This window comes from Typopeltis vanoorti, chromosome 14, assembly GCF_054136105.1.
Source record: "Typopeltis vanoorti isolate ZY-2024b chromosome 14, IOZ_Tvanoo_1.0, whole genome shotgun sequence".
In the NCBI taxonomy this organism is placed as follows: domain Eukaryota; kingdom Metazoa; phylum Arthropoda; class Arachnida; order Uropygi; family Thelyphonidae; genus Typopeltis; species Typopeltis vanoorti.
In genome coordinates, this window is record NC_143562.1 from 30,260,708 (window position 1) to 30,287,600 (window position 26,893).

General features: G+C 34.2%; 1 protein-coding gene across 1 annotated transcript in view; it reads right to left on the bottom strand.

Annotated features, from left to right (window-relative positions):
• Positions 1-26,893, bottom strand: part of garz (Sec7 domain-containing protein garz) — a 405,451-nt gene that overhangs the window by 121,015 nt on the left and 257,543 nt on the right. Inside the window, exons 23-24 of the mRNA XM_090404320.1 lie at positions 20,439-20,598; positions 13,556-13,787 (exon numbers count right to left, since the gene is read on the bottom strand). Coding sequence (XP_090260446.1) covers positions 13,556-13,787; positions 20,439-20,598 — 392 coding nt within the window. The remainder of the gene's footprint in view (positions 1-13,555; positions 13,788-20,438; positions 20,599-26,893) is intronic.

Genomic DNA, 26,893 nt, shown 5'->3' on the forward strand with positions numbered 1-26,893 from the left:
ATCATTCCTTTGTTACTGTTTAAGGTACCTTGTGAGTGGATTAGGCATGATGTATAGTGAGGTTTGTAAATTAAATATGGAAATACACAACAGAATCAACAAAGCTGGTATGGTAGGAAGTCAACTGAATTAATTTATATGGAAAAAGAGAGAAATTAGTCAAAACACTAAACTAGCTGTATATAAGACAGTGCTGAAACCAATTTTTACTCATGGATCTGAGAACTGGGTCAGAAATAAAACGCTTGATCAAAGACTAGAAACTGCAGATATGGGAGTCCTGAGAAAGATTAAGAGCATGAACAGATGGCATCAATGGCAATATCATATTAAAAACAAGGATATTAGGAAAGAACTTCACATTGTTAGCATCCAGGAATGTGTTAGCAGAGCAAAAGATTAGCAAAATAAGTGTTCCATGTCAGGTTGGTAGGAAAAAGACCCAAAGGAAGACCAAGATACAGTTAGATTGATATGGTAAAAGGTGCCTTAGAAGACAGAAATATAAGATCTGATAATCCTGGTGTCTTGACAGGGTAACAGATTGATTTGGAGGAAAATTGTAGATAGGAAGTTAGAAATTATGTAAATTTTTCATGTAGTACTATCATATCCTATATGCCCCTTGAGGGTATACAGGATATGATACATCATCAAGAATTTGATGATGTAAGTGAATTACCACTGTAATTCACTTACATTTTACCACAACATAAGCCTCTTATGTTGTGGTAACTGTAGTCTTCTTCTATGTATAGCATGAAGATCTTATCCCATTCAATGTTGTGGTGAGTGTTGGAAAAATGGAACTGTCCTCTCTGTTGTTGCCATCTTCAATATGTTCCTTTTGTCTTATTTCTAAACTTCTTGAAGTTTGTCCTATGTAATTAAGGCCAAAAGAACATGGGATGTTGTAAACTCCAGGATGTTTGTTGAAAGAGTTGTGATCCTTGGGTGAGCATAACAGATTTTGTACTGTCATAATTGGTTTGAAGGCTACTCTAATGTCATGAGATTTCAGGAGATTAGCAATTTTTTGTGAAAGTTTCGCCATCAACAGGGATGAAAATTGAAGTTCTGTAATGAATGTCGTGGATTTATTGTGGAAAGGGATTAGAGAGTAGTATTCTCTTTGCTATTTTTTTAGGATATCAATTGCTGATCAATAGTTAGAGAATAGAATATAATTCTTCTGTTAATGTTAAAAATTACCTTTTCTCATCATCAATCATCATCATCAAATTCCTGATATATACCCTCAAGGGGTGTACAGGATATGAGAGTACTACATGGAAAATTTACATCATTACTAACTTCCTATATACAATTTTCCACCAAATCAGTCTGTTAAATGTCAAGGCTTCAACATTGTCAGATCTTATATTTCTATCTTCTAGGTACTTTTTACTATATCAATCCACCTATATCTTAGTCTTCCTCTCAGTCTTTTTTTCCTGCCAACCTGGCATAGAACACTTGTTTTGCTAATCTTTCCTCTCCCATTCTGCTTAAGTGACCATACCACCTGAGATTAGCTCTGCTAATACATTCCTGGATGCTGACAATATTGAGTTCTTTCATAATATCCTTGTTTTTAATATGATATTGCCATTGATGCCTTCTGTTCATGCCCCTAATCTTTCTCAGGACTCTCATATCTGTGGTCTCTAGTCTTTGGTCAAGTGTTTTACTTCTAACCAAACTCTCAGATCCATAAGCTAAAATTGGTTTGAACACTGTCTTGTTGTATACAGCTAATTTAGTGTTTTGACTAATTTCTCTCTTATTCCATATACATTTATTCAGTTGACATCCTACCATACCAGCTTTGTTGATTCTGTTGTCTATTTCCATATTTAATTTACCATCTTCACCAAAAATTGTGCCTAAGTAGATGAAATGTTTTACTTATTCTATAAGTTCTCCATTCACAATGCAGTTGATATTTTCAGTGCTTCTACCTATTTTCATTGTTTTTGTCTTGTTATTGCTGATTTTCATACCATATCTATTACAAAAGTTATTCAATTTAGTCAGGGAATCTTGCAGACTTGTAGCAGATTTATTTAGAAGTATGACATCATCTGCATAAAGCAAAGAGCTGAGATTAATACCTCCAATTTTGATAACAGGTTTAATACCACTTTCCTACATAATGTGATCCATATAGATAATGAATAATAGAGGGGATAATATACATCCTTGTTTGACACCAGATTTAACATTAAACCATCTTCCTTTACTTCCTTCAATTCTAACTGCTGACTTAAAACTCAAATAGAGACTAAGTATTGCTTGATATAATGCCCCATTAACACCATATAACTGTAGCGTTTGGAATAGCTTCTCTCTTGGCACCTTGTCATACGCCTTTTCCAGATCTACAAAACTTAAATACAGATCTTTGTTATATTCCCGTGATTTCTAAACTATTTGTCGTAAAGTTGAGATCTGATTCTGACAGATCTCTATTTGGCCTGAATCCAGCTTGTTCTTCACCAAGCTTTTCTTCCACAATCCTTCTCAATCGGTTCTCAAGTATACTTGCATAAATCTTACCAGGAATTCTCACATTGTTTTATTTCCCTTTATATATATATATATATATATATATATATATATATATATATATATATATATATATATATATATATATATATGGGTACTATGAGAGCTCTACTCCAATCATTCAAAATTTGTCCCTCTGTCCAGGCCTTATGAACTATGCAGTGCAGCCACTGTAAGAATTTTATACTCCCATACTAGATCATTTCTGGTTGAATATCACCTACTCCTGCTGCCTTTCCACATTTCAGGACTTTGATGAGTTTTTCTACTTCAAGTATGGATGTATTCCTGACTGCATGCCTGTTGAGTGTTTTTTTACCACTGTACTATCACTGCTTGTTTCATTTAGCAATTTTTCGAAGTAATTACTCTATACTTCAAGGATATCTTTTTCTCCTGTTTTCATGTCGGCTTTATCATCTCTAATTTCTTTTATAGCACCCTTTCCTCCATTATGAGCTTCTTCAACAACCTTCAGAATATCTTCCCACCATCTTGATATTTATTTTCTATGTTCTTGCCAAAGTCCTCCCACGACTTTTGTTCAGCCAGTTTTATACAGCGTTTAGCTTTTTTACATTTGTCTCTGTATTCGCTAAGAGCACAAGAGCACAAGCTGACTTATTTTCCAGGAACTTTTGATATGCTTTCTTCTTTTCCTTCACTGCCTCTAACTTCCTGTGTCAAACCATGGAGTTCTGATTTTTCTATCCTTGCAGACAACTCCACCACATGCCTCTCTGGCTGAATCAATCAGTGTTTTCTTCATGGCTTGCCAATGAATCTCCAAGGTTTGGTTCCTGCTCTCAAACTCTTTCCATTTTTCTTGAATAATATTTGTGTATTTTTGTCTACAGTTCACATCATCTGAGAGCTGCTCAACTTTTATTCACTTTAAAACTTTCTTAAATGTTCTTCTTTTCGATATGAAATTCAATTTTATCCTGCTCAAGACTAAATGGTGATCACTTCCAATTTCAAATCCTCTATACACTCTGGTGTCCTGCACCAGTGGAAAACATCACTATCAACAATCACATAATCAATGAGACTTTTCTTATTCTTTGTCTATTCTCTCCATGTGAATTTGTGCACATTTTTATGCTGGAACATTGTGTTAGTAATAACCAGTCCGTGTCCTGAGCAGAAATCCAACAGGTATTTGCTATTATTATTAGCTTTGCTCTTTTCTCCAAAATATTACCTTTTCTAAACATTTTAATTATGAAACAAGCAGACGAAGGCATTTCTCTTAGTGTGTACTATAAGCCGACCTACACAGGTTGTTATCTACATTTCTCCTCGTTGCACCGTATTTCACAAAAATTGGACATTGTACATACTGAAAAAGAGGACGATCTCTATTATAAGAGATGAAAGAAAATTAACAGAAGAATTACATTCTATTCTTCCCACAAAATAAAAGCGGTTACAGTGGTAATCCACTCACAAGGTACCCTAAACAGAAATCAAGGGATGATTCTATGTGACATTTGGAAGTCACTCATCAGATCTCTAAACACATCAGAGTTTAATTTCTCTGCTAACTATCGGACACACCTGCTGAATACTGACCATATGTCAGCATCCACGCTCGTGTTTCTATTGTACTTTTGTAACAGTTCCTATGCATTCGGAATTTTTTTAGTAATGTATAGATTTCATTATCAAAGCTTGTTGTTTATTTATATTTGTATTTCATCCAAACCCAAATGAAGCCACTATTTTATGGGGCAAAACTAGTAGGTGGCTAGTAGTATCAAATCTTTATGACCAATAAACCTAGTGTTAGTTATTTTTATTACATTAGTTATTTATCTCTGTAGATTTTAAGTTGTGATTAAAGTTCAAAATATTTCTTTTAATGAATCTTAGTATTATTAAACTTTTTTTTTTTTTTTTTTTTGCTTTTGTAAAAAGTGTTAAGACTCAATTTATTTAATTATTGAGGGAAGTTAAGATTGATATTTAGGAATAAGAGGAATAATGATAGCAGTATATATATATATATATATAGGATCTTACTTGTGTGCTTAGATTTCTGTATAAAAATTTGATGTCAATGGCGGCCCATTTTTACAATTGGTGAAATCGATAACAAGATTTTAATAACAAAACAAATAAACAGTCAAAATTCAATAGTAGTCAGAGAGTGCCAGATCTGGAATATGGGTACAAATAGGGAAGATGAGTTCAGATAAATGTTGCAGTTGCATCCCCTTGTGCATAAACTGGTGTGAAACCAGTTTCACTAATCTTAAAGTGTCTGACCAAGTGTTGAATTGTGCTCATGTCAACAGTATTATCTCCATACACATTTTTCAGATGGGTAGGAATTTCCATCACTTTCATCTTCCACAGTACAGAATTCAATCACAACCCTCTGCTTTATACATGCATCTATAATAGCTGCCATTTTGAACTATTTTTGTCCTGCATTCACATAATCAATTGCAACACTACTCATTGTGATGGAACAGACTACTACTAATACTGTTCACTCAATGATATGTAAATCTTTCTGCTATGCTTGAATTAAAATAGGAGTCATTACTCTCATTTTTCACTGTGAGCTTTTGTCCTAGGTAAACATAAGAGGTTACTATACCAATTTCCCAGTGTTCCATTTGTACTGGCTTTTATGTGATGTATTTAAAGATGATTTAGTTCTTTCCCATTTACCATAATTCCTCTATTTCTCCAATCCAAGTTTTTAAAAATTTCTTCTAGGTCCGCTGTAAATAATTAGGTGAAATAGTATCTCCCAGTCTAACTCCCTTTTTGAAAGGGAATTCTCATATCTGTTTTCATTCCTGATTTTATAGATGCAGTTGAATTTTTATATATATGGCTAAACATATCAATTTATGTTTTTTCAATTCCTTAATTTTTTAAGAATTTCTGAAATATCTATGAGATTGAATCAAATGCCTTTTCAAAAATCAATAAGTGCCAAACCTAAGGATTTTTAGTATTCATTTGTCTTTTCATCAAACCTATAATCAACTTGGCTTTTTTTTTTTTTTTTTGGTTAGTGTATCAATTGGATTCCTTAATTTAAAATTTCCTATCAATATATATGATCAACAGTGCTGTAATTTTTTCTGATATACACAAATATATAGCAACACTATCAGTATGTTCAGCAATGCTAAATAAAATGATTATATGTACATTTTTAATTAACTTATTCTCTGGCTTTTTCTCTCCCCATTAAATTCAGTGCATTGCTAACTTATTTAGAAAGGCCATTCCAGTATTTTCATCCCTAATAAGAAAGAGCTTTATTGCTGGCCTAATTGGCTGAGTGGTTAGCATATCCACTCATGAACCGAAGACTGTGGCTTCAAATCTTACTGTGAGCATTTATGACTGATTTATGTGGGAGATAATTTCATTGCCCAGTGTGAGATCACGACCCCAAGTATTGGAAGGTCACTAGAGCAGGGTTTTTGGACTATGTAAAAAATATTAGAAAAATATCAAAAAATACATAAAATTAATAAAAAATCCATAAACAAAAAAAAATCCTTAGCCCACTCATAGTACTAATGTACCATATGGTCACAACCTTTTGTGAGTAGGAGTCATAAAAAAATTGTATGCGCGTGTTCTAAATCTCTTCATCACTATCATTTTATTACATATCCTAGTAAAGCTTGCTTCAGTTAAATGCAACAAACTCTTGCCACTGTGTATATGCCCTGATTTAATTTATAAACTTCAATTCAAATTCTGTTTAGTCTTCTGTTAGATAAATTCAACAAATTACAACTATTCAACCAATTCTAATAAATATCATAATACACTCCCTCCATTCACTTAATGAATCTCCTAGAATAGCTTTGTTTCTCTTGATATCTTTAAACCTTGGGTGAAGAAAGATGCTAGTCATAATCTGTTACTGGCCTAACTAGAAACTTGTGTAATGGTATCATAAACTTCCTCCTCCAAGTAAAGTATCTTTTCATCAAATCTATAATCTACTTAGCTTTTTTTTTTTTTTTTTTTGGTTAGCGTATCAATTGATTATTATTTGACACCTCCAGGAAGTAGAAGACTTATCGAGAGAGGGCACCTACTCTACAACTCTCCATCTCCCAGTCATCCACCAACAGCATCATCTACACCAACACCATCTACTACCACCACTAGTATTTTCACAGACAATCACAAACATCCATGCTCACCGCGGGATTCAAACCCACAGCCTTTTGGCTGGAGAGGAGATACACTAACCATTTGATTCCTTAATTTAAAATTTCCTATCAACCAAAACACCTAAATCCTGAGTGTAAAGTATTTTTGATATAGAAATTAGTATATACAATATGATTCTTTAATTGCTCTGAAGAGTATTTAGATAATACTAAGTTGTACCCTTAAGTTGGAGAACTCATTCTATTCATAAAATGGTACACACCAGAGCGAAAGTAATTTATGAACTTTTGGTAAACCATACTGGCATGAAGTTAAAGAATGGTGAAATTTGAGATTTTTTTTTTTTTTTTTAAATCATGTTGCCAAATTAAGATTATGATTAATCATATCTATATCAGCTATCGCCTTTTATTCCATATAGGCAGTAGGAGAGGCCTTTTTAGCCATATCTAACTTTTGGAGACGGAGTGGGCAGTTCAATCTCCACTGGTAGCCAATCAGAGATAGCTGGCCCAAGGCTATCACTAATTAAGTGGCACACAGTGAAGAAATGGCTATCAAGTGCCGCCATCTTGTGGTACCTAACCCTAACACAATATTTTTAATGTATGATAATAGCGTGGGTTCCACAGTTGATTTTCTTGATTTTATGGGATGAAAAACCTGAGTTTCCAGGAGAAAAAACCTGCTTGCCCATACCAGAGATTGACTAACTCGAGAACCAGTTGAAAAAAAAAAGCTTAGAAAAAGTTACTCTAGTCGGTGACTAGAATTGAACTCTTGACATTCTTTCTTCAGGCGATTTAGCATAGAGGAGTGTAAACATCACTTCTACTGAGCTATACAGGCCACATATATATATATATTTTTTTTTTTTTTTGTTGTTGTTGTTAAGAGTTGACAACTCTGTGTCATTATCTAATACTGTCAACTCAGAAATCAGAAAGTAGAGTTGTGAATCAGTTTAATAATAATAAAAATAAATAAATAAAATAAAATAAAAATACAGGTGACCTGTATAGCTCAGTGGAAGTGGTGTTTACACTCCTCTGTGCTAAATCGCCTGAACAACGAATGTCAAGTTCAATTCTAGTTGCCAACTAGAGGAACTTTTTCTATTTTTTCCTTGAAGTAATAGCATTTAACAGTACAACTTTGTTTTGACACTGAGATTATTTGCATTATATACTGATAAGCATCTGATTACCTTTTCAACCCTGAACAAACTACCGGATATTAAGATAATAAAACTTGTTCATTGTCATTTTCATGTTTGTGTTTATAACATCAGAACTCCATATTGGACACAGGAAATTAAAGATGCGGTGAAGGAAAAGAAGAAAGCATATCGAAAGTTCCTGGCGAATAAGTCAGCTCGTGTTCTTAGAGAATACAGAGACAAATGTAAGAAAGCTAAACACTGTAATGAGAAGACATTGGAAATAACAGAAAATAAATACCAGGAAGGTGGGAAAATATTTTAAAGACTGTCGAAAAAGCTCAGAAATGGAGGAAAGAGTGCTGTAAAAGGATATCCTTGATGTATGGAGTAATTACTTTGAAAAATTGCAAAATGAAAAAAGCAGTGATGACAGCACAGTGGTAAAAAATACTCAATAGACATGCAATCAAGAATACATATCCATTCTTGAAGTAGAAAAGTCATCAAAAGCCTGAAATGTGGAAAGGTAGGTTGGAGTAGACGATATTCGACAAGAAATGCTCAAGTATGGAGGTATAAAAGTTTTACAGTGGCTGCATTGCATAATTCAGAAGGCCTGGTCAATGGATCGAATTACAGCTGTATTTACTTACTGAGTGTTCCTACCATGATTTTTGCAAGTATACTTGAGAAACAGCTAAAAAAAATTATGGAAGGGAAGCCTGGTGAAGAACAAGCTGGATTCAGGCCAAATAGAGGTCATCAGGATTAAATTTTTACTTTATGACAAATAACTGAGAAATCTAGGGAATATAATAAAGATCTGTATTTAAGTTTTGTAGACCTGCAAAAGGCATATGACAAGAGAAAAGCTATTCAAAATGCTACAGTTATATGGTATCAATGGGGCATCATATCAAGCAATACTTAGTCTCTATTTGAGTTGTAAGTCAGCAGTTAGAATTGAAGGAAGTACAGGAAGATGGTTTAATGTTAAATCTAGTGTCAGACAAGGATGTATATTATCCCCTCTGTTATTCATTATCTATATGGATCACATTATGTAGGAAAGTGGTATTAAACCTGATATCAAAATTGGAGATGTTAATCTCAGCTTTTTACTTTATGGATGATGTAATACTTGTAAATAAAACCAGTACAAGTCTGCAAGTTTCCCTGACTAAATTGAATAACTGTTGTAATAGATTTGGTACAACAGGACTACATGGCAAGGCCTGCTATGGCACATCACTGAGCATCGGAGTGACCTTACGTCACCTGTGAATGCCCAGTGAACACATAGATATGGATTTGGTATAACGATCAGCAATAACAAGACAAAGACAACAAAAATAGGCAGAAGCATTGAAAATATCAACTGTATTGTGAATGGAGAACCTATAGAACAAGTAAAACAATCCAGCTACCTAGTCATAATTTTTAGTGAACATGGTAAATTAAATATTGAAATAGACAACAGAATCAACAAAGCTGGAATGGTAGGAAGTCAACTGAATAAATGTATATGGAATAAGAGAGAAATTAGTCAAAACAGTCAAATTAGCTGTATACAAGTGTTCAAACCAATTTTAATTGGTGGATCTGAGAACAGGGTTAGAAATAACATACGTGATCAAAGACTAGAGACCATAGATATAAGAGTCCTGAAAAAGATTAGGGGCATGAATAGATGACATCAGAGGCAATATCGTATTAAAAACAAGAATAGGTAAGAACTTAACATTGTTAGCATCCAGGAATGTGTTAGCAGAGCTAATCTCAGGTGGTATGGTCTCTTAAACAGAATGGAAGAGAAAGGATTAGCGAAGTAAGTTTTCTCTGCCAGTTTGGCAGGAAAAAAAGACCCAGAGGAAGACCAAGATATAGGTGGATTGATACAGTAAAAAGTGCCTTAGAAGACAGGAATATAAGATCTGATGATGTTGGAGTCTTGACAGATAACAGATTGATTCGGAGAAAAATTGTTCATAGGAAGTTAGTAATGATGTAAGTTCTTAATGTAATACTATCATAATATCCTGTACACCCCTTGATGGTACAGTCAGGAATTTGATAATGACGTTTATAACAAACAGAAAAATTAAAATTTTAAAATTTGACAATTTTTGAAAAGTTTGCCAATTTGACAAAACATATTCATTTGACCATTTGACAATTAATATATTTGATAACATGAATTGTTTCCAGAATTACTTGATTATGGTGTTTTGTGATAGACTCTTTATTATTTTATTCTGAGGATGTTTGAAACACATAAAATATGAGCGGTTTAATAAATTACAAGTTTTATTTTGTTCTTATATGGTATTGTAAATTAATTTCTATTAAAATAAGATATAATATGCTTTATTTAGGAAATTATATCTGTATATTTTTAGACATAATTTACCAGATCATTATTAGTTCTTTTTGGAGTAATTCTCAATTCTATAGGTGTTGCCATGTTCTGTTGACTACATCATCCCTCCAGTTTCTTCCACAACTATAAGATCACAAAATCTTCTGGTCAACATTCATCTGCTGTGTAACCTCAAACTTACCCAACCAGCTTCTCTTCCTACCCTTTCATCATATTCTCTGGAACACATCATCCCTCACTATCTTTCCAAAGACTAGAAGCTCCCTCAGCTGCTCAAGAAACACAACAGGTCTTTTCTTTCCGGCCTGGTTGGCAGAGTGGTTAGCATATCCACTCTCCAGTCAAAAGGTTGTGGGTTCGAATCCCGCCATGGGCATGGATGTTTGTAATTGTCTGTGAAAATACTAAGTGGTGGTAGTGACGGGCAGTAGATGCCATTGGTGTAGTTGGTGGATTGAGTGACAGAGAGTTGTAGAGTAGGTGCCCTCCCTCGATGAGTCTTTGGAGGTGTCATATAATAATGGTAATGATGTGCTATAACAACCTTTCATGTGTGAATCTAATGCACACACACTAAGTTGTATGTATATTACAATCGTCACTAAATGTTTCATTTTACAATAATCCCTTACTTTTTTTTTTTTTAAAGTGTCCTGGATTTATTGGTTTCACATAAATAGTGAATCCACCGAGTTTGTGGCAAACATTAAACATTTAAAGTATGGTGCCATACTTTAAATTTCAGTTTCCATTTTGGGGGTTATTCTTCTTACAGAACATTTAGTATATGAATTCAGTATTAACACATTTGAGTAACTTCAAACTTACCATCAGTATCAGAATGAAGGTACAAAAAACTTTTTACTAATTACAAAATATATTAATTTAATTAAACAATTATGGTGTAGTAATAAAATAATTATATAACTCACAACAAGCTAAAATATGAAGGACAAAATATAAGTAGAGGAAAGATAATGGAAAATATCTTTTCAACAATCAAAACATTTTGTCTCCCATGATACTTGTGAGTCCTTCCTCTGAATATGTATATAATAAAGTAGTAAATTGGACACAGACAGAAGGAAATACTCATGCAAGAATAAGGCTTAAATTAGTGGCAGCAGTGTTCCATCAAAATTTTAGGGGAATATATTCACTTGTAATTTGTAGTTGATGATTTTCTTCAAAGTGTCGACATTAGCTGTTGGTGCACATCTTGGGAATCTGAGTCATACCAGGAAAAATTGTTGTCGCAAGTGCAAACTTATTATTCATTTTTTGGAATACAGTTATAAAGTTACTGAAGTAATTATTGTACCATGAGCCACAAAATAGTTTTTCTTTTTAATATGACACAAAAGGCTGTAAATCTATAGTACATCAGTAGTAACTGTACGTTTTGTATTTTCATTTATTTTTTACATAATCCAGAAACCCTTCTCTAGAAACCAAACAAACTTTTTTTTAGGCCACTTCACACATCAAATAAAAGGGGCAATGGTCTCACTCACCAGGCAAGGAAATTCATCTCCTACCTAAAGACAATTACAAACATTGACATTCATGGCAGGATTCAAATCTGCAGCCTGTATGGATGGAGAGCAGATACACTAATCATATGGTGAGTTTCAATGCTGTGATACTTTTTCCTTTGATTACAGATTATCTCAACAGAGATGGATGAAGATACTGAAATATATCAAATTAGTGATATTGGTCTTTTTTTTCATCCATTATCTGTATAATAATTCATACCATAAATGTATCATTTTATAATTTAGATACATAATAAATTTTTTGATTCACTTCAACACTTGATATCAATCCCATTAATAAGTAAATTAAATAATATATCTTCTAATATCTTTAAAAATAACTCTTGATTACTTATCCCCACCCAGTATAAAACTTTTTTTTTTTCCTATCTGTCTCTCTTTTTTAAATGTTAACTGCATCCACAAAATAAGGTAAAGAGACAGATAATCCAGGAACTTTGTTCTAAAGACCAGAATAAATAATTACATATATTAAGAAAAAATGCAAGATTTCTTTTCTTATCCATGCAATTATTGAAGCAGTATAAGTACTTTGAAATACTTATAATGCTAATATCAGAAGACGGTTTTTTGTATATTTTTATCATTAGTTGATTTTAATACAATTTGAACTGTTACATAACGAGATGTGAAAAATGTGAAAACTCAGTCTATACTTAAAGTACAGTTGACCCTTGAATAATGTGGGAGTTAGGAGTGCCAACCTCCCACGTTGTTTGAAAATCCACATATAACTTTTGACTCCCCAAAAACTTAACTACTAATAGCCTACTGTGGACTGGAAGCCTTACCAATAACAAACAGTCGATTAACACATATTTTATATGGTATGTATGTATATATACTTACAATAAAGTAAGCCAGGAGAAAAGAAAATGTTATTAAAGAAAATCATAAGGAAGTGAAAATACATTAACAGCTGTACTGTATTTATCGATACCGTAAGTTTATGTTGTCTGTTTACAAGATGAATCATATGTCTGTCATACCTACATCAGTATTGTCTTATATGATAAAAAACACTGTAGATAGTATAGTATTACTAATACTAGACATCAAAAATGAAAAGATAATGTGAAAAAGAAATTCATATTTATTTCCAGGCATAATGATTGACGCATTGATAACGAAGAAGCAGCACTATGATTGCTTTGTGGTAGCCTGGTACAATCGATATGACTGCTTCGCTGTAGCCTAGCCTATACGCCAATGAATGAATCATTATAAAAATTTTATTTTATGCTAATTAATTTAACTAATTAATAACATTTAATTTTATGCAGTTATGATTTAACACCGCATCTTGACGTTTGTTTACATTTCTCTTGGCTGCAAATGGCCATGTACAAACTATAAGTGTTTGTGTGCATAAGTTTCGATAAATTTTAACTTTTTATAATAGATTTGTGTATACTTTTGGTAGTAAATGATAAAATACACTGGTATCTATATATTTTATGCATTCATAACATACCTAATTTTTTCTTAATTTTTTGATATTTTTAAGCTATGGGGTTCATCATCTGTGAGTTTATTCAAATTATTATTCACCTTTATTAACTGTGATACGTGAAACATGGATGCAACATGGTTTTAATTTTCAACTTTTCCTAACAAAAAATGAGTACCAGCATCTATTGTTTTACAAAAAAAATAAAAAAATTATGACAGCTGTTTTACAAAAACAGCTGTCATAATTATGCTACCTGAATTTATATTACTTACCAGTATCTAGTGCACTGTCTTGAATATCAGATGAAGCATTTAAGAAACAGGGAGGTTTAGCTCCTGCTCCAACACATTCCATCAGTGTAAATATGGTATTCCAATCCTGAGAACTATGAATGTTTGCAGCATTAGTTCGAAGTAACTCATGGAGAGCACAAGAAACTTGTCGAGAAACATATAATATAGTTGTTGTTTTTAGAAGCAGTAACATATGAAGAGACTGAAGAACCTATAACATACAAAATAAATTCAACAACAAAAAAAGTTGTTTCTTTATAATACATATAATATATATTGTTGGAAGTTTTTCCACTTGTTTATGCTATCAATTAAAGATACCAAGAAATTATATACTTGGTTTAATCCTTTATCCAAGTGTCAGCAAACAAGTTTGTGCCTGAACTATTTTCAGGATGGACTGGGGAAACTCATATATAGAAGCTTATAGCTTCACATTACTTGCCTTAGTATCCCATAATGTAAAACACATATCCTTAAGGGTATGTATAATGCTATGCATTATGGAAGGGTGACCCTTTTTTCCAGAAAGATTGTCAACATATTACATAAACACTGAGTGAGCTAAAGGGTAAATAATCTGGAAACACTGCTCTGAAGACCAACATTGGAACTTTATCAAGTCAATGCAGGTCTCCAATAAGTAAGATAGTAGTCTCACACCAAGCAATGAAATTCATCTATCAAAAACATTTCCACCCACAACAGGATTCAAACCCATGGCCTACTGGATGTGGAGCAGGAACTATCCATGCAGTTTTGCAAACCAAGCTGACAAAACTGTAGTGAAGCCTTGCTAAGCACCTGTTAGGCTCACTTAGTTACAGCATAGTTGATGCAAGCATTCTTAGAAGTAGCAAAGTATTCCTCCCTCTCTCTCTCTCTCTCTCTCTGTGTGTGTGTGTGTGTGTGTGAGAGAGAGAGAGAGAGACTAGGTTGGCTATGTTTAACTGTGGTCATTTATTAAAAAGATGCTATAAAGAGCTGTGCTATCTGAACCTCAACTGACAAAATACCTCATACAACTAAATTACAAATTCAGAATTGCCTGGTTCTGTGTTTTGCTACCAGAGGTACAATATCCCCAATATCAGTTATTCACTAGTTTTGTGTATAGGCTGTTTAAGGGCAAACCGATAATTGTGACTCACTTTAGCATGATTTGTTTTTAACTATATTGGAAGTGCGTCTGTTATATCCCAACTATATTGCAATACATTTATAAGCACAAAGACAAGTGTGAAACATTCTCTATATTGTTTATGCTTTTCATATTAAATGTAATGATATTCTGTTTTTAGTATGGGAAAGTTTTGATTGAAAATAAAATTTGCCAATGTTCCATTTTAAAAGAAGGCAATTTGTGTATAAATCATGTTGTCCTAAAAAAGCCTTAAAAAAAAACCTGTCAACAGCCTGAGCTCTTGCAAGCAGCAAGAGCTCAGGCTGTTGACAGGTATGTAATGGTGTGGGGAATGTTTTCTTAGCACACATTAAGTTTCCTAATACCAGTTGAATACTACCTGAATGCCACAGCCTATCTTAACATTATCGCTGATCATGTACACTCATTGTCAAATGGGTACTTCCAGCAAGACCATGCCACAAAATGCATAGTGTTGAAGTGGTTCAATGAACATGATGAGTTTCCTTTACTTCACTGGCCACCTCAGAGTCCCACACTTCAATCCAATAGAGCATATCTGGGATGAGGTGGAATGAGGCAGTTTGCAGCAACAACATACCACCATCCAATCTGCAACAACTGGGTGATGCTGTTGTGAGAGCATGGACAAACATCCCAGAGGAACGTTTTAGACAATTAGCTGAATCAATGCCACAGAGAATACAGGCCATTCCTAAGGCAAAAAAAAAGGGGGGGGGTACCACTCCTTATTAAATACTGATCCTAATAAATGGCCACTCAGTGTATTGGTAGTTGAATTTGTACAGTCAACCAAAGTTATAAAAGAAGAATATATTTCTTTATAAACTGGTTATAGAAATGAACACTGTAACAATGTTCATCGATTTATGTCAATTTTACAACTAAAATAAAGGGAATAAAGAAATAGACAATATTGATTACCATCTTTATTTCCTCTTTTTTAATTCACTTTTTTTCCTCTCACTTTTTCTTTGGTATTAGGTGCAAATATAGCTGTGACAAAATATATAGTATTTTCACCAGTCAGTTGTAAAACTGACATAAATCAATGATTAATGAACATCGCAATGTTAATTTATTATTATATATCAACTCTATGGACACAGTAGACTCATCACAGCAGGCCCACTAACATTTCACATAGCACTAACCATGATTTGCACAATACCTGTCATACTTTGCCTTGAACTCAATTAACAACAAAGCACAAACAATGGACTCCAGCTTTAATACAAACTGTAGTTTGCTCATATTTGAAATCATATTAAGAAATATATTTCTTATTCTATTAACATGAACTGCACAAATTACACTACATTTAATTCATGAAAAGAAATTATGGTGCATAAATACAGCAAGTTACCAGCAATAACTGTCATTTCTGTGCTATGGAGAAAAGCTTCCCATTTCACAGTGCAGAGTTTGGTTTGCTGTTATCTCACTTAAACAAAAGATCAATTGTTTTATACACCTCAGTTTCACTATGTATGTGCATATTCATTTGATGGTGTAAGCTAGGGGTCTTCAACGCATGGCCCATGGAGCTCATTGCCATGCCTGCCAGCCATTTTGAAAAAATAACTATTAACATTAAAACGCGATTAAATAAATAATTTCATTGAAGCCTGCGGGCCACTAAGCTATACTGCAGTATTTAGAATTGTAAGATGCTTTACAGATTCACAAGGAACTTTACATAAAATCCTATAAAAATAAATATTAAATGGACATGCTTCTTCAGCCATCTACCAGAGATAAGCAGTACTTAAGTACTAGTATTAACGTCGCAGGTAGATGGCTGAAGCAGTAGTTCGTTCAAGTGCGCTGTCTAGTGCCTTCCAGATACATCTAGAAGGTTCTTGATTCCTCGTTATTTTCATATAAATACAAGAGGATCTCATCAACAGTCAGTCAGTCGTGAACAGTGTGATATTCGTGTATAAGCACACACAGGTTCATCGTGTCAGCCACAGCTTATTGTGGTTTTATATTGCCAGACTTTTTTCATTAGTGTGAGACATATTCAGTGGATAATAACTGTTACACAACCATTTTGGATCATGGGTTCACCTTCCATCACTATGCATCTACGAGTAAAAAGAGTAAATCAAGTGATTCTTATTGGGTTTTTAATGAAAAGTGGGCAAATTTGTACTTTTTTTGTGCTGATCGACGATAAGCCAGTGTTTTTAATTTGTCGTCAGTATCAAAAGAATACAATATAAAATGACACTATGAGACAAAGCACAAGTCCAATTTCGATCACCTTCAAGGGTGGCTTCGTGTGGACAAAATGAACCCTCTCCAAATTGATTTAAAATGCCAGCAGGGTACGTTTAAAAGGCAGAGGGAAGAGAATGAAGCGTGCGTCAAAGTAAGTTATGTAATAACTGAAAAAAATTGCTAAAATATCAAAAGCCTTCTTGGACAGCAAGTTTGTAAAAGAGTGTCTCATCGCTGCTGGGGATATTCTGTGCCCAAATAATAAGGAAGTGTTTAAAAAACCGAGTTTGTCTGGGGTAACTGTAGAACGACATGTCGAAGAACTTGCCAATGACATTGAAGGAACTTTAAAAAAACGGCCGTCCAAATTTACGTCATATTTACGTCGAATTTACGTCAGATAGTCATAACTGGCTATCTTTGTCTGTGGCACTGATCAACAATTCAATGTGACAGAAGAACTACTAGCACTCGTACCTACGAAGGGAACGACAAAAGGCACTGATATTCTTGAAGCCGCCGAGAAAATGCTCCAGTGTTTCGACCTCAGCTTAACCAACCTCGAGGGTGTGGTAACTGATGGTGCCCTGCTATGGTGGGAGAGAACGAAGAGTTTGTTGTGCTGCTACGGAAAGAACCGGAACTAGAAGGACAAGATTTCGTCCATTATCACTGTTTAATCCACCAGGAGAATTTGTGCACAAAAACTATTGGATTTGAGAATGTCATGAAAGTTATTGTGACTGTCATCAACATTATTAGGGCAAGAGGATTGAATCATCATCAATTCCAAGAGTTTTTAACCCAAGAGTGCAAAGTGGATCATGGCGATGTGCGTAGGTTGAGCAGAGGGAAGGTTCTTAAAAGTCTTCAACTTAATGAGCAAAATACAGCATTCATGCAAACCAAGGGGGAATCCGATTGCGAAATTTAACGATCCAAAGTGGATGACAGACTTTGCTTTTGTGACCGACATCTCGCTGCATATGAATGACCTAAATATGCGGCTACAATTCAAAGATCAACTGATGCACACTCTGTTTGATCACATCCAAGTTTTTGTGGCCAAGCTCAAACTTTTAGAGGCACAACTCGCAAAAAAAGACTTAATTCATTTTCAGCTTCTCACTGAGTCCAACTGTTCATCTCTTGATGAATACGCTACAAAATTAGCAGTGTTGCGAAGCGAGTTCGAAGAGAGATTTAGTGATTTTCATAACCAACAGCCTTCTTTAGATTATTTTCAATGCCATTCAGTGTCAATGCTGTCAAAATGCCAGGCTCAGTACAATTGGAGCTGCTTGAACTCCAAAACAATTCTTCTTTGAGAGAAAAATTATTCAATGTGCCCTTGCTTACATTTTATAAAGACTACATTTCTGAGGACGCATTCACTAATCTTCGCCAGCATTCTTTGAAGATGTGCGCTTTGTTAGGAAACACATACTTTTGGGAGCAGTTCTTCTCCAGAATGAAGCATCTGAAGTCCAAGACAAGAACTCAGATTACGGACCAACATCTCAAGAATACTCTGCGCATAGCAACTTCCAACACTGATGCCACCATCAACAAGTTGGTCAAGGAAAAACATTGCCAAGTTGCCCATTGACATTCTAAAAAATGAATGTTTTCTTCATTAAATTATCTTTTTTCAAGTATTGATTGTATTTACTTATCACGAACTCGACTCCTACCTATTAAAGCTGGGTTTGTTTATTTTTACAGGATTTTATGTAAAGTATCAAATGCACAGTGTTCCTTGTGAATCTGGAAAGCAGCTTACAATTCTAAATACCACAGTATAGCTTAGTAGCCCGCGGGCTTCATTGAAATTTTTAATGCAACCCGCACTGTCTGAAAGGTTGAAGACCCCTGTGGTATAAGCATTCTGTATTACTTTTAAGGCTATTTAATATAAGTGAAGTTGTTGCTTTAAATATGTGACAGACACTAATGTGGAAACTGAGGTGGATGAATTGGAAGGTTCTTAGGATATTGCAGAATCTCAATGTAAATACAGCTATAGGATTAGATGGGATATCAGCTCAGGTTTTGCAAGAATGTGCAAGGTGCTTAATAGACCTTTATGTCAGAAAGACTTGGAAACATCAAGAACCACCTGAGACTTCAAATTTTTCCATGGTGTTTGTCCAGAGATGAATGTGGCAATGCCTTTGACTAGGCTCTATAATTTAAGTCTCCACTCTGGTAGAGTTCCAAGGGAGTGGAAAGAGGACAAAATAATTCCCTTGCATAAAGGAGGTTCCAAGATTGCACTAGCAAATTATAGACCAATCACAGTATCTTAGGTGTGGAGGTAAAAGTACTGGAAAAATTGGTCAAAAAGAGAATTTAAAAATGTGTGGATAAAAATATGATACTGTATGAGGGGGCAACATTACTTTGTGAAGGGTTGGTCATGCCTTAGTAATTTACTATCTTTTTTTTATAACAAAGTAACAACAAAGTTGGATAAAGGAAATGGCCATACAGTGATTCTGGTGGATTTTGCAAAGGTATTTGACAGAATACCACATGGAACTGTTATGCAAATTAGAACAAATGGGAATGGATGTGACACTGGTTAAGTGGATAAGAGGTGGCTGCTGGACAGATGTCATAAAGTTGTATATGGAGGGGCAGAATCAAGGCAAAAACAGGTGACTATTGGCGTGGCGCAAGGGTCAGTGCTGGGACCGTTGCTGTTTAATTTGTACATAAATGACACAGGAAATAACTTGAATGGAAATATTCAGTTATCAGAGTATAAGGAGCTCTTAAACATCATGTGTAGTATGCATGAAGTCAGAAAACTAGCAATGCAGTAGTAGAAAGTCATGGGATATGCCAAATGATAGGAGCTTGCTTAATAGACCTTTATGTCAGAAAAACTTGGAAACGTCAAGAACAACCATCTGAGACTTCAAATTTTTCCATGGTGTTTGAATGACATAGGTAAGTTGATCTCCTATTGATCATCAGTAGTGGAATCCATATTGGTGATCATTTATTAGTTGAGTGCTTTCAAGGCAGTGCAGGAGTTGACTGTTGATGGTTCTCTCTGTTATTTTAGAGAGAACTGAGATAAGAAAATTGAGTGGTGGTTTGATGGTAAGATTTGTCTAACACCCTTCTTGGGAATAGGTTGCATGCAGGCTAATTTCCATGCTGGGGGATAGATAATAGAGGAATATGAAAGTGTAAAAAAAAAAAAAAAAGACAACAACACAGAATGGGAGTTAACTACAGAGAACATACCTTTAGGACAACTAGAGTAATGCCATCAGGGACAGGTGACTTTTTTTTGTATCTAATTTGATACAACTGTATACAACTGAATAGCAAATTCACTGTGATCCAACATAAGTACACTAATAAGACACATAGAAAGAAATCACAACAGTAATTTTCAATATGAAAAAAAAAAAAAAAAAAAAAAAAAGATTTTGATGTAAACACTTTTTTTTTTACCTGTGGAATCATTTCTTCTCTTCGCATTAGCCTAATAGCTATTCGAAGCAACCCAACTATTCCTCTTTCTAAGAGAAGTAAATGTTCGCTGGCTCCAGCACCCATAATTAAACTATAAAGATGATCTCTAATTTCTGACCATATAGTAGAAACACGATCTCTATAAATAGAACATTATAGTTTGTGTGTTAAATATATCTAAGAAGAAATCCAAAAAACTTATTTAATCTTATAATAATCAGTGTGTAACCAAAATAATTATAGTGGATAAAATAATAATGAATAAGAACAATTTTACTGCTTTAATATTTGATCTAATATATAGTAATTCTTGCAGACTCCAAATCTAAATTAGATGCACTTGCATTCTATAGAGAATATTCTGACTCCTAAAATAATCTTTCATTTTTGAAGCTTTTTTTTTTAATTTTCCCCATTATTCAGGTACCTGTAGTATATGTGGTTTGATGTGGGAGGATGGTGACTAAAGTATACAAAAAATGTAAATATTGGCTGATTTCAATTACTACTATAAATTATTAATATGAAGAATGAACATAATTAATCAATCACTGTTATAACAGATAGAACTGTAACTAAAAAGTTTCAAAAATTACCATAGCACTTATGAGAACATAACCTTCCGCACTGGAGTTGCCTTCAGCATTTAAGTAATGCAAACTAAGTAGTGTAAACCAAGGCAACTCCAATGCTGAAGGTTATATTCTCATAGATCATTGGTAAATTTTAAAACTTTTTAGTTTCAGTTCTGTTTTGTATAATAATGATGGATTAATAATGGGCACTGCTCCAGTGAGCTGGCAAACATCATTCCTCCACTTTCTGTAGGACCAGTTAAAAGAGCAACAGCTGTCCAACATTCCTTTTCAGTACAACTGCAAACATATTGAACCTGCTTCTTCTTCACTCATGCACGCATGCACACGCACGCACGCACGCACACACGCACGCACACACAGCAGTAATATGCTATAGGTTCTTGTACCTCATGTCCATGTAGGTGTGGGATACAAAAAAAAAAACTTCATATTAATAACTCAACTTGCCAAATTGAAGTCTTTGGCTCTACATTCTAATACTTTATATACGTGTTTACTGTAAATTTTATTCTAAGGTTTAGGATGCTTAACTGCAATACAAACTCATGTAATATATCATGACTATGAGGCTAAATAGAAAACATGATTAATGCAAAGCAAAACCAGGGAGAATTGTTTTCTTCAAATGTCCTCGTAAAGAAAATGTGGTGAGAGAACCCATAGCTATGTCTTTGATTTGGAGGTAGATATTGTATACCATATGAAATATCATGGAAATTATATTTCATATGGTATTAAATATCCTTACTTCACTAATTGAAAAAAATGCAGCAATATCAGGTGAGTTTTCTCTACTAAATGGAAGTTAATATTTCTCTTAGGGAGATATAATGAACAGAGATGCAACATTACAATTCTCTTCCACATTATTAGAATGTGGAAGAGAATTGTAATGTATAAAAATGATATGCTAAAAATGAAATGATCTACTATATGGCCAAGAATGCCTGTATAAAACTTACCTATAATACTCAGTAAGGAAATTTCTCCATAATTCTCACATTCAGAATTCAACCTTCTGACTAGGGAATTATCTGGTCAAATATCACCTACTCTAACTGCCAATCCACATTTCTGATGGTTTTTTCTATCTCAGGTATTGACATGTACTCCAGATTGCATTCCTCTTGAACAGGTCGTTCATTTAACAACTTTTAAAAGTAATTACTCCAGATGTTTAAAATAGCTTATCTTCATGTTGCCTTTATCATCTCTGATTTCTTTTACAATACTCTTTCCTCCATTTTCCTAATATTTATTTCTATATTCTTACCAACCTTCCCATGATTTTTGCTAGGCTCCTTTAACATAATACTTCACTTTCTTACATATTTTTCTGCATTCTCTCATAACATATGACTTACTTCCTAGGAATTTCTCATATGCTTTCTTCTTTTCCATAACTGCCTCTTTAATTTCATAAGTCCACAATGGAGTTCTCACTTAGGAAATTAAAGAGGCAGTTATGGAAAAGAAGAAAGCATATCAGAAATTCCTAGGAAGTAAGTCGTATGTGTTATGAGAGAATGCAGAAAAATATGTAAGAAAGTGAAGTATTATGTTAAAGGGGCCTAGAAAAAATCATGGGAAGATTGGTAAGAATATAGAAATAAATATTAGGAAAATGGCACAAAAGTTGCATTGCCCAATTCTCGATTTTTATGTTTCATACAACTGTACCTGAAATTATCTTCATGTTTAGTGTTGCATACTATAGCTACCCCTTCCTTTTCCTGATTATTATTGCTTGAATATATGATATATTTCAAAAAAGGGAAACTTTACCCTTGAGAAAATTACCCTTTTTTTTTCCTTCAAAAAAGGGAGAGGAGGAGTATTTATGACAAGCAGTGTCAGGAAGCATTATTTTCCAGTAAGGAAATAGATGTAGTCTATGATTTCAGTTAAGATTAGGGAGATTTAATAATGCCTCACAGTTTATTATAAAATTATTCCATACCAAATCTGATCTTGTGGAGGACTTTAGTTTTGCATTCTAAGGATTCTGTGTTTGTTTTAAAACCAGAAGCTTTAACCAAAGTACCAACGAACCTAATAGACACTTGAAGCATCTGAAGAGGGAGCCTTGTCTTTGGTTGATGAAAGAAAAGAAATTTTTTGAAAGAGTATACTGAATACAGGAGGCAAGGTTGAGATGGTTTTGGTCATGTGATGAGGAGGGAGGACGAATATGTGGGAAGAAGGGTCATGCAGATGGATGTGCAAGGAAGGAGGAAGCGTGGGCGGCCAAAGAAGAGATGGAGGGAGCTGGTAGAAGAGGACTTGAGGATGAAGAACTTGGATGTGGTGACAGCCCAAGACAGGAGGATGTAGAGAAGACTCATCATCAACAATGACCCCCACTTAAGTAGGAGAAGCTGCAGAAGAAGAAGAAGATACTGAATATTAAATTTTTGAGTTATATTCAAATACTCCTTTGACATTAGAGACATGATTAGCTTCTCTCTGAGAGCAAGAAGATTCAGTTCTGTAACTACTGACGGCTTTGATGAAAGACATATAAGGAATGAATAGTTGTTTTTTGTGGATTCCTTAATATTCAAATTCCTATTGTGAAATTAATGTATATTCACTGTCGTGATTTTTGATTTTTAATTGAAGAATTGGATAGAAAGCAGCTATTCTCTGTGTTTAAGGAATTGACAGCTGTCAACTAAAAACACAGGAGTGTTCCAAAATAGTTGTATTCTGTTTCAGTGTTGGACAGTTGAAACATATGAAGTAAAATAAACTGTTTAAGTTTTTAGTATGGCTTAAATAGAACTCCGTATACAGGGTATTTTAAATCAGGAAAATAGTGACCTTTTTTGCTATCATATATTAGCTACTACTATTAAAATTTTTTTTTTTTTTTTTTTGTGCTGAAGATACTGTGAATGACTGGCTTGAAAATATACAACAAAAGTCAGCTAGGAACAGTGAGATTTACAATGGGGGGGGGGGGGGGGGGCACAACAAGGGGCCTGAATGCAAAGCTATTCAAGAGATTGGGGTCCTAGTTATGAGTAGAAGGAACTGATTATGGTGGGCCCTGGATTTCAGAGATAAGAAAAATACTGAGAACTACGATTTAGAGTTCATTAATTAGTGGGAGGCTAAATGGGAAAATAGTTGGCAGCCAACCTGATGGGATCTGATCTGAGGCTCTGCATTAGGATTAATACCGTATGTGTAAAAACAAATCAACTAAACTCATGATATTTAGTTCTTACCTGAACACTTGTGTTGAATTTAACTCTTTTTCTCAAATATATCCAAAGTTTTTGTTTGCTAATACAGCAAATAGATAATTTCAATATTATCCTAAACATTTTTCCAAGCAAGTGGTATATTTATGAAGTGCTGTGATTAGGTTATGCAAACCCATTTCCTGAACAGTAAATATTACTATAATGATAGTGTAAAATCTTGTATAGAGAGAAAATTTAAATTAGATTCTTTCTATATCGATTTTACTTAGGAATTCAAATTAACATAGTATACTTGTAGTTTTAGTTAATATTTAACTTTAAATTTTCTGTTCAAAAAGACCAAAAGACAAAGAAAAAAAAAATGTCTGAATGAATTATATTAATAAATTGTTAAGACAAAGATATCCCAGACGGGATTAAGAATATGACCTTAGGTTACCGTACTCACGAAGGTCAAGAATGTACGGGGTTTCCTGCCTTAACGCAGCGACCAAACTGTGTGTGTGGGGGGGGGGGGAGGCGAATAGACCTCTTTGAATACCTAAGGAAATAAAATTGTAGCAGGACCCAAGGTCGGTTGAGCAAGATAAAAGGGGGAGACATTAAGACAGCAGGGTCATCAAGATTGTAATCATCATCAGAAGTAGTTCTTGCCATGATTCGTTGTCGTCATTGATTTTTCATAAGCCGGAGTAGAGGTCAGTCGTCATCTGGTAGATGGCCACATGGGAAGAGAGATTGTATTGATGTACGTGGCAGGATAAGATCGCCTTCACCCAAGTTCTGTTCTGGCTCCAGGTTCGAGACTGTCATGCCGGTTCAAGGTCGGGGGACCCACGTTCCAGCTAACAGACGCACGAAGTGTGAGATGACTCATTTGAGTACTGAAGAAAGTTAGTTCTGAATTTCCTGCCGCCAAGTTTCCTAATGGTCTCAACAATAGGAAGTGCCCTCATCAATCTTGGAAAAAGGTAGCCGTGTATCGGAATGTACCAGATGATAGTGATTTCAAGAATCTTCTAATGTGGACTAGACGACTATATACCAAGTAAGATTTAAAGTAGAAGTTACAAAACAATCAAACGGAAATGAATCAAACAAAGAAATTAAAATAAAAATACATTATTTTTACAATAGGGAACAAATAGCAGCTTACATTAAATGGCATGAAACATTTCTAAAAAAAAACTTAAACTTGCTGTCAGATGTGTTAATGTATTTTTGGTTTACTTCAGTTATTTCACACTACATATTACATCCATAATAAAAGTTGAGAGAATTGATGCTGGAAGTTTTTCCACTTGGTTATACTATAAATTATAGATACCAAAAAATATATACTTGGTTTAATCCTTTATCCAAGTGCAAACAAACAAGTTTGTGCCTGAACTATTTTCAGGACTGGGGCAACTCGTATAGAGAAGCTAATGACTTCACATCACTTGCTTTAGTATCCCATAATGCAAAGCACATCTCCTCGCAGACATATATAATGCTATGCAATATGGTAAGAGTCACTACCCAGATCGGTTTTGACCTTTATTGAGGTCTCATCAGGGTTGTGACTTTCTCATGATGCATAGCATTATATACTACCCAGACCGGTTTCGACCTTCACTGAGGTCTCATTAGGGTTATGACCCGTCTCATAATGCATAGTATTATACATGTCCGCAAGGAGATGTGCTTTGCATTATGGGTTACTAAGGCAAGTGATGCGAAGTCATTAGCTTCTTTATACGAGTTGCTCCAGTCCTGAAAATAGTTCAGGCACAAACTTGTTTGCTTAAACTTGGATAAAGGATTAAACCAAGTATGTAATTTTTGGTATCTTTAATTATAAGAGAATTGATATGAGGAAATCAGAGCACAACAAGCTTTGCTATCTCTCTACACTTTTTTTTTACTACTTAAATATTTGATTGTTATTCTTCTTTAATAAAACCTGAATTCAATTTTTTTTAAAAAAATCAACTATCTTTTTATAGGAAGGAGAGGTCAGGATAAAAATTAGATAAATGGAGAGAGCATCACATTACTGTAAAGAATGTGAACAAGTGATCTGACTGCCTTCCTATGATACAATTTATAAGTAGGTACCCATTTGAATAACGAATGAACAAGGATGAGCTAACGATTTAAGACTTTGTCAACCAAACAATATTTTGTAGTGACTAAAAATACCACATATATAATATGTTTGTGCAACTTAATCCAATATCATGCAGATAAGGAACAGCTCAGTTAAAAAAGGCTCCTAAGGTTTCATGATCAGTACAGTCAACAGTCAAAAAAGTCAACAACTGGAATAACTTCACATTCAAATGAATTCAAGACATCAACAGAAAATGCATCCATGGAAAAGAGGTTGAGCTAGCAGATGAATTACAGACTTTAATGCCAACTTTACTGGTGTTACCCAAGGTGAAAACAAAAAATATCATGAACGTTATGGAAACAACCACCGTGTTAGAGTAAAACTTTAGTTTAATATAAACCAAAATAAACACTCGACATTTCAACCTTCACATTAAGGTCATCATCTGAAGTATACAAAGAAACAAGCTGCACTACAATCTATGTGGTATGCTATAGTTACTGATCAAACCATTAAAACTATTGG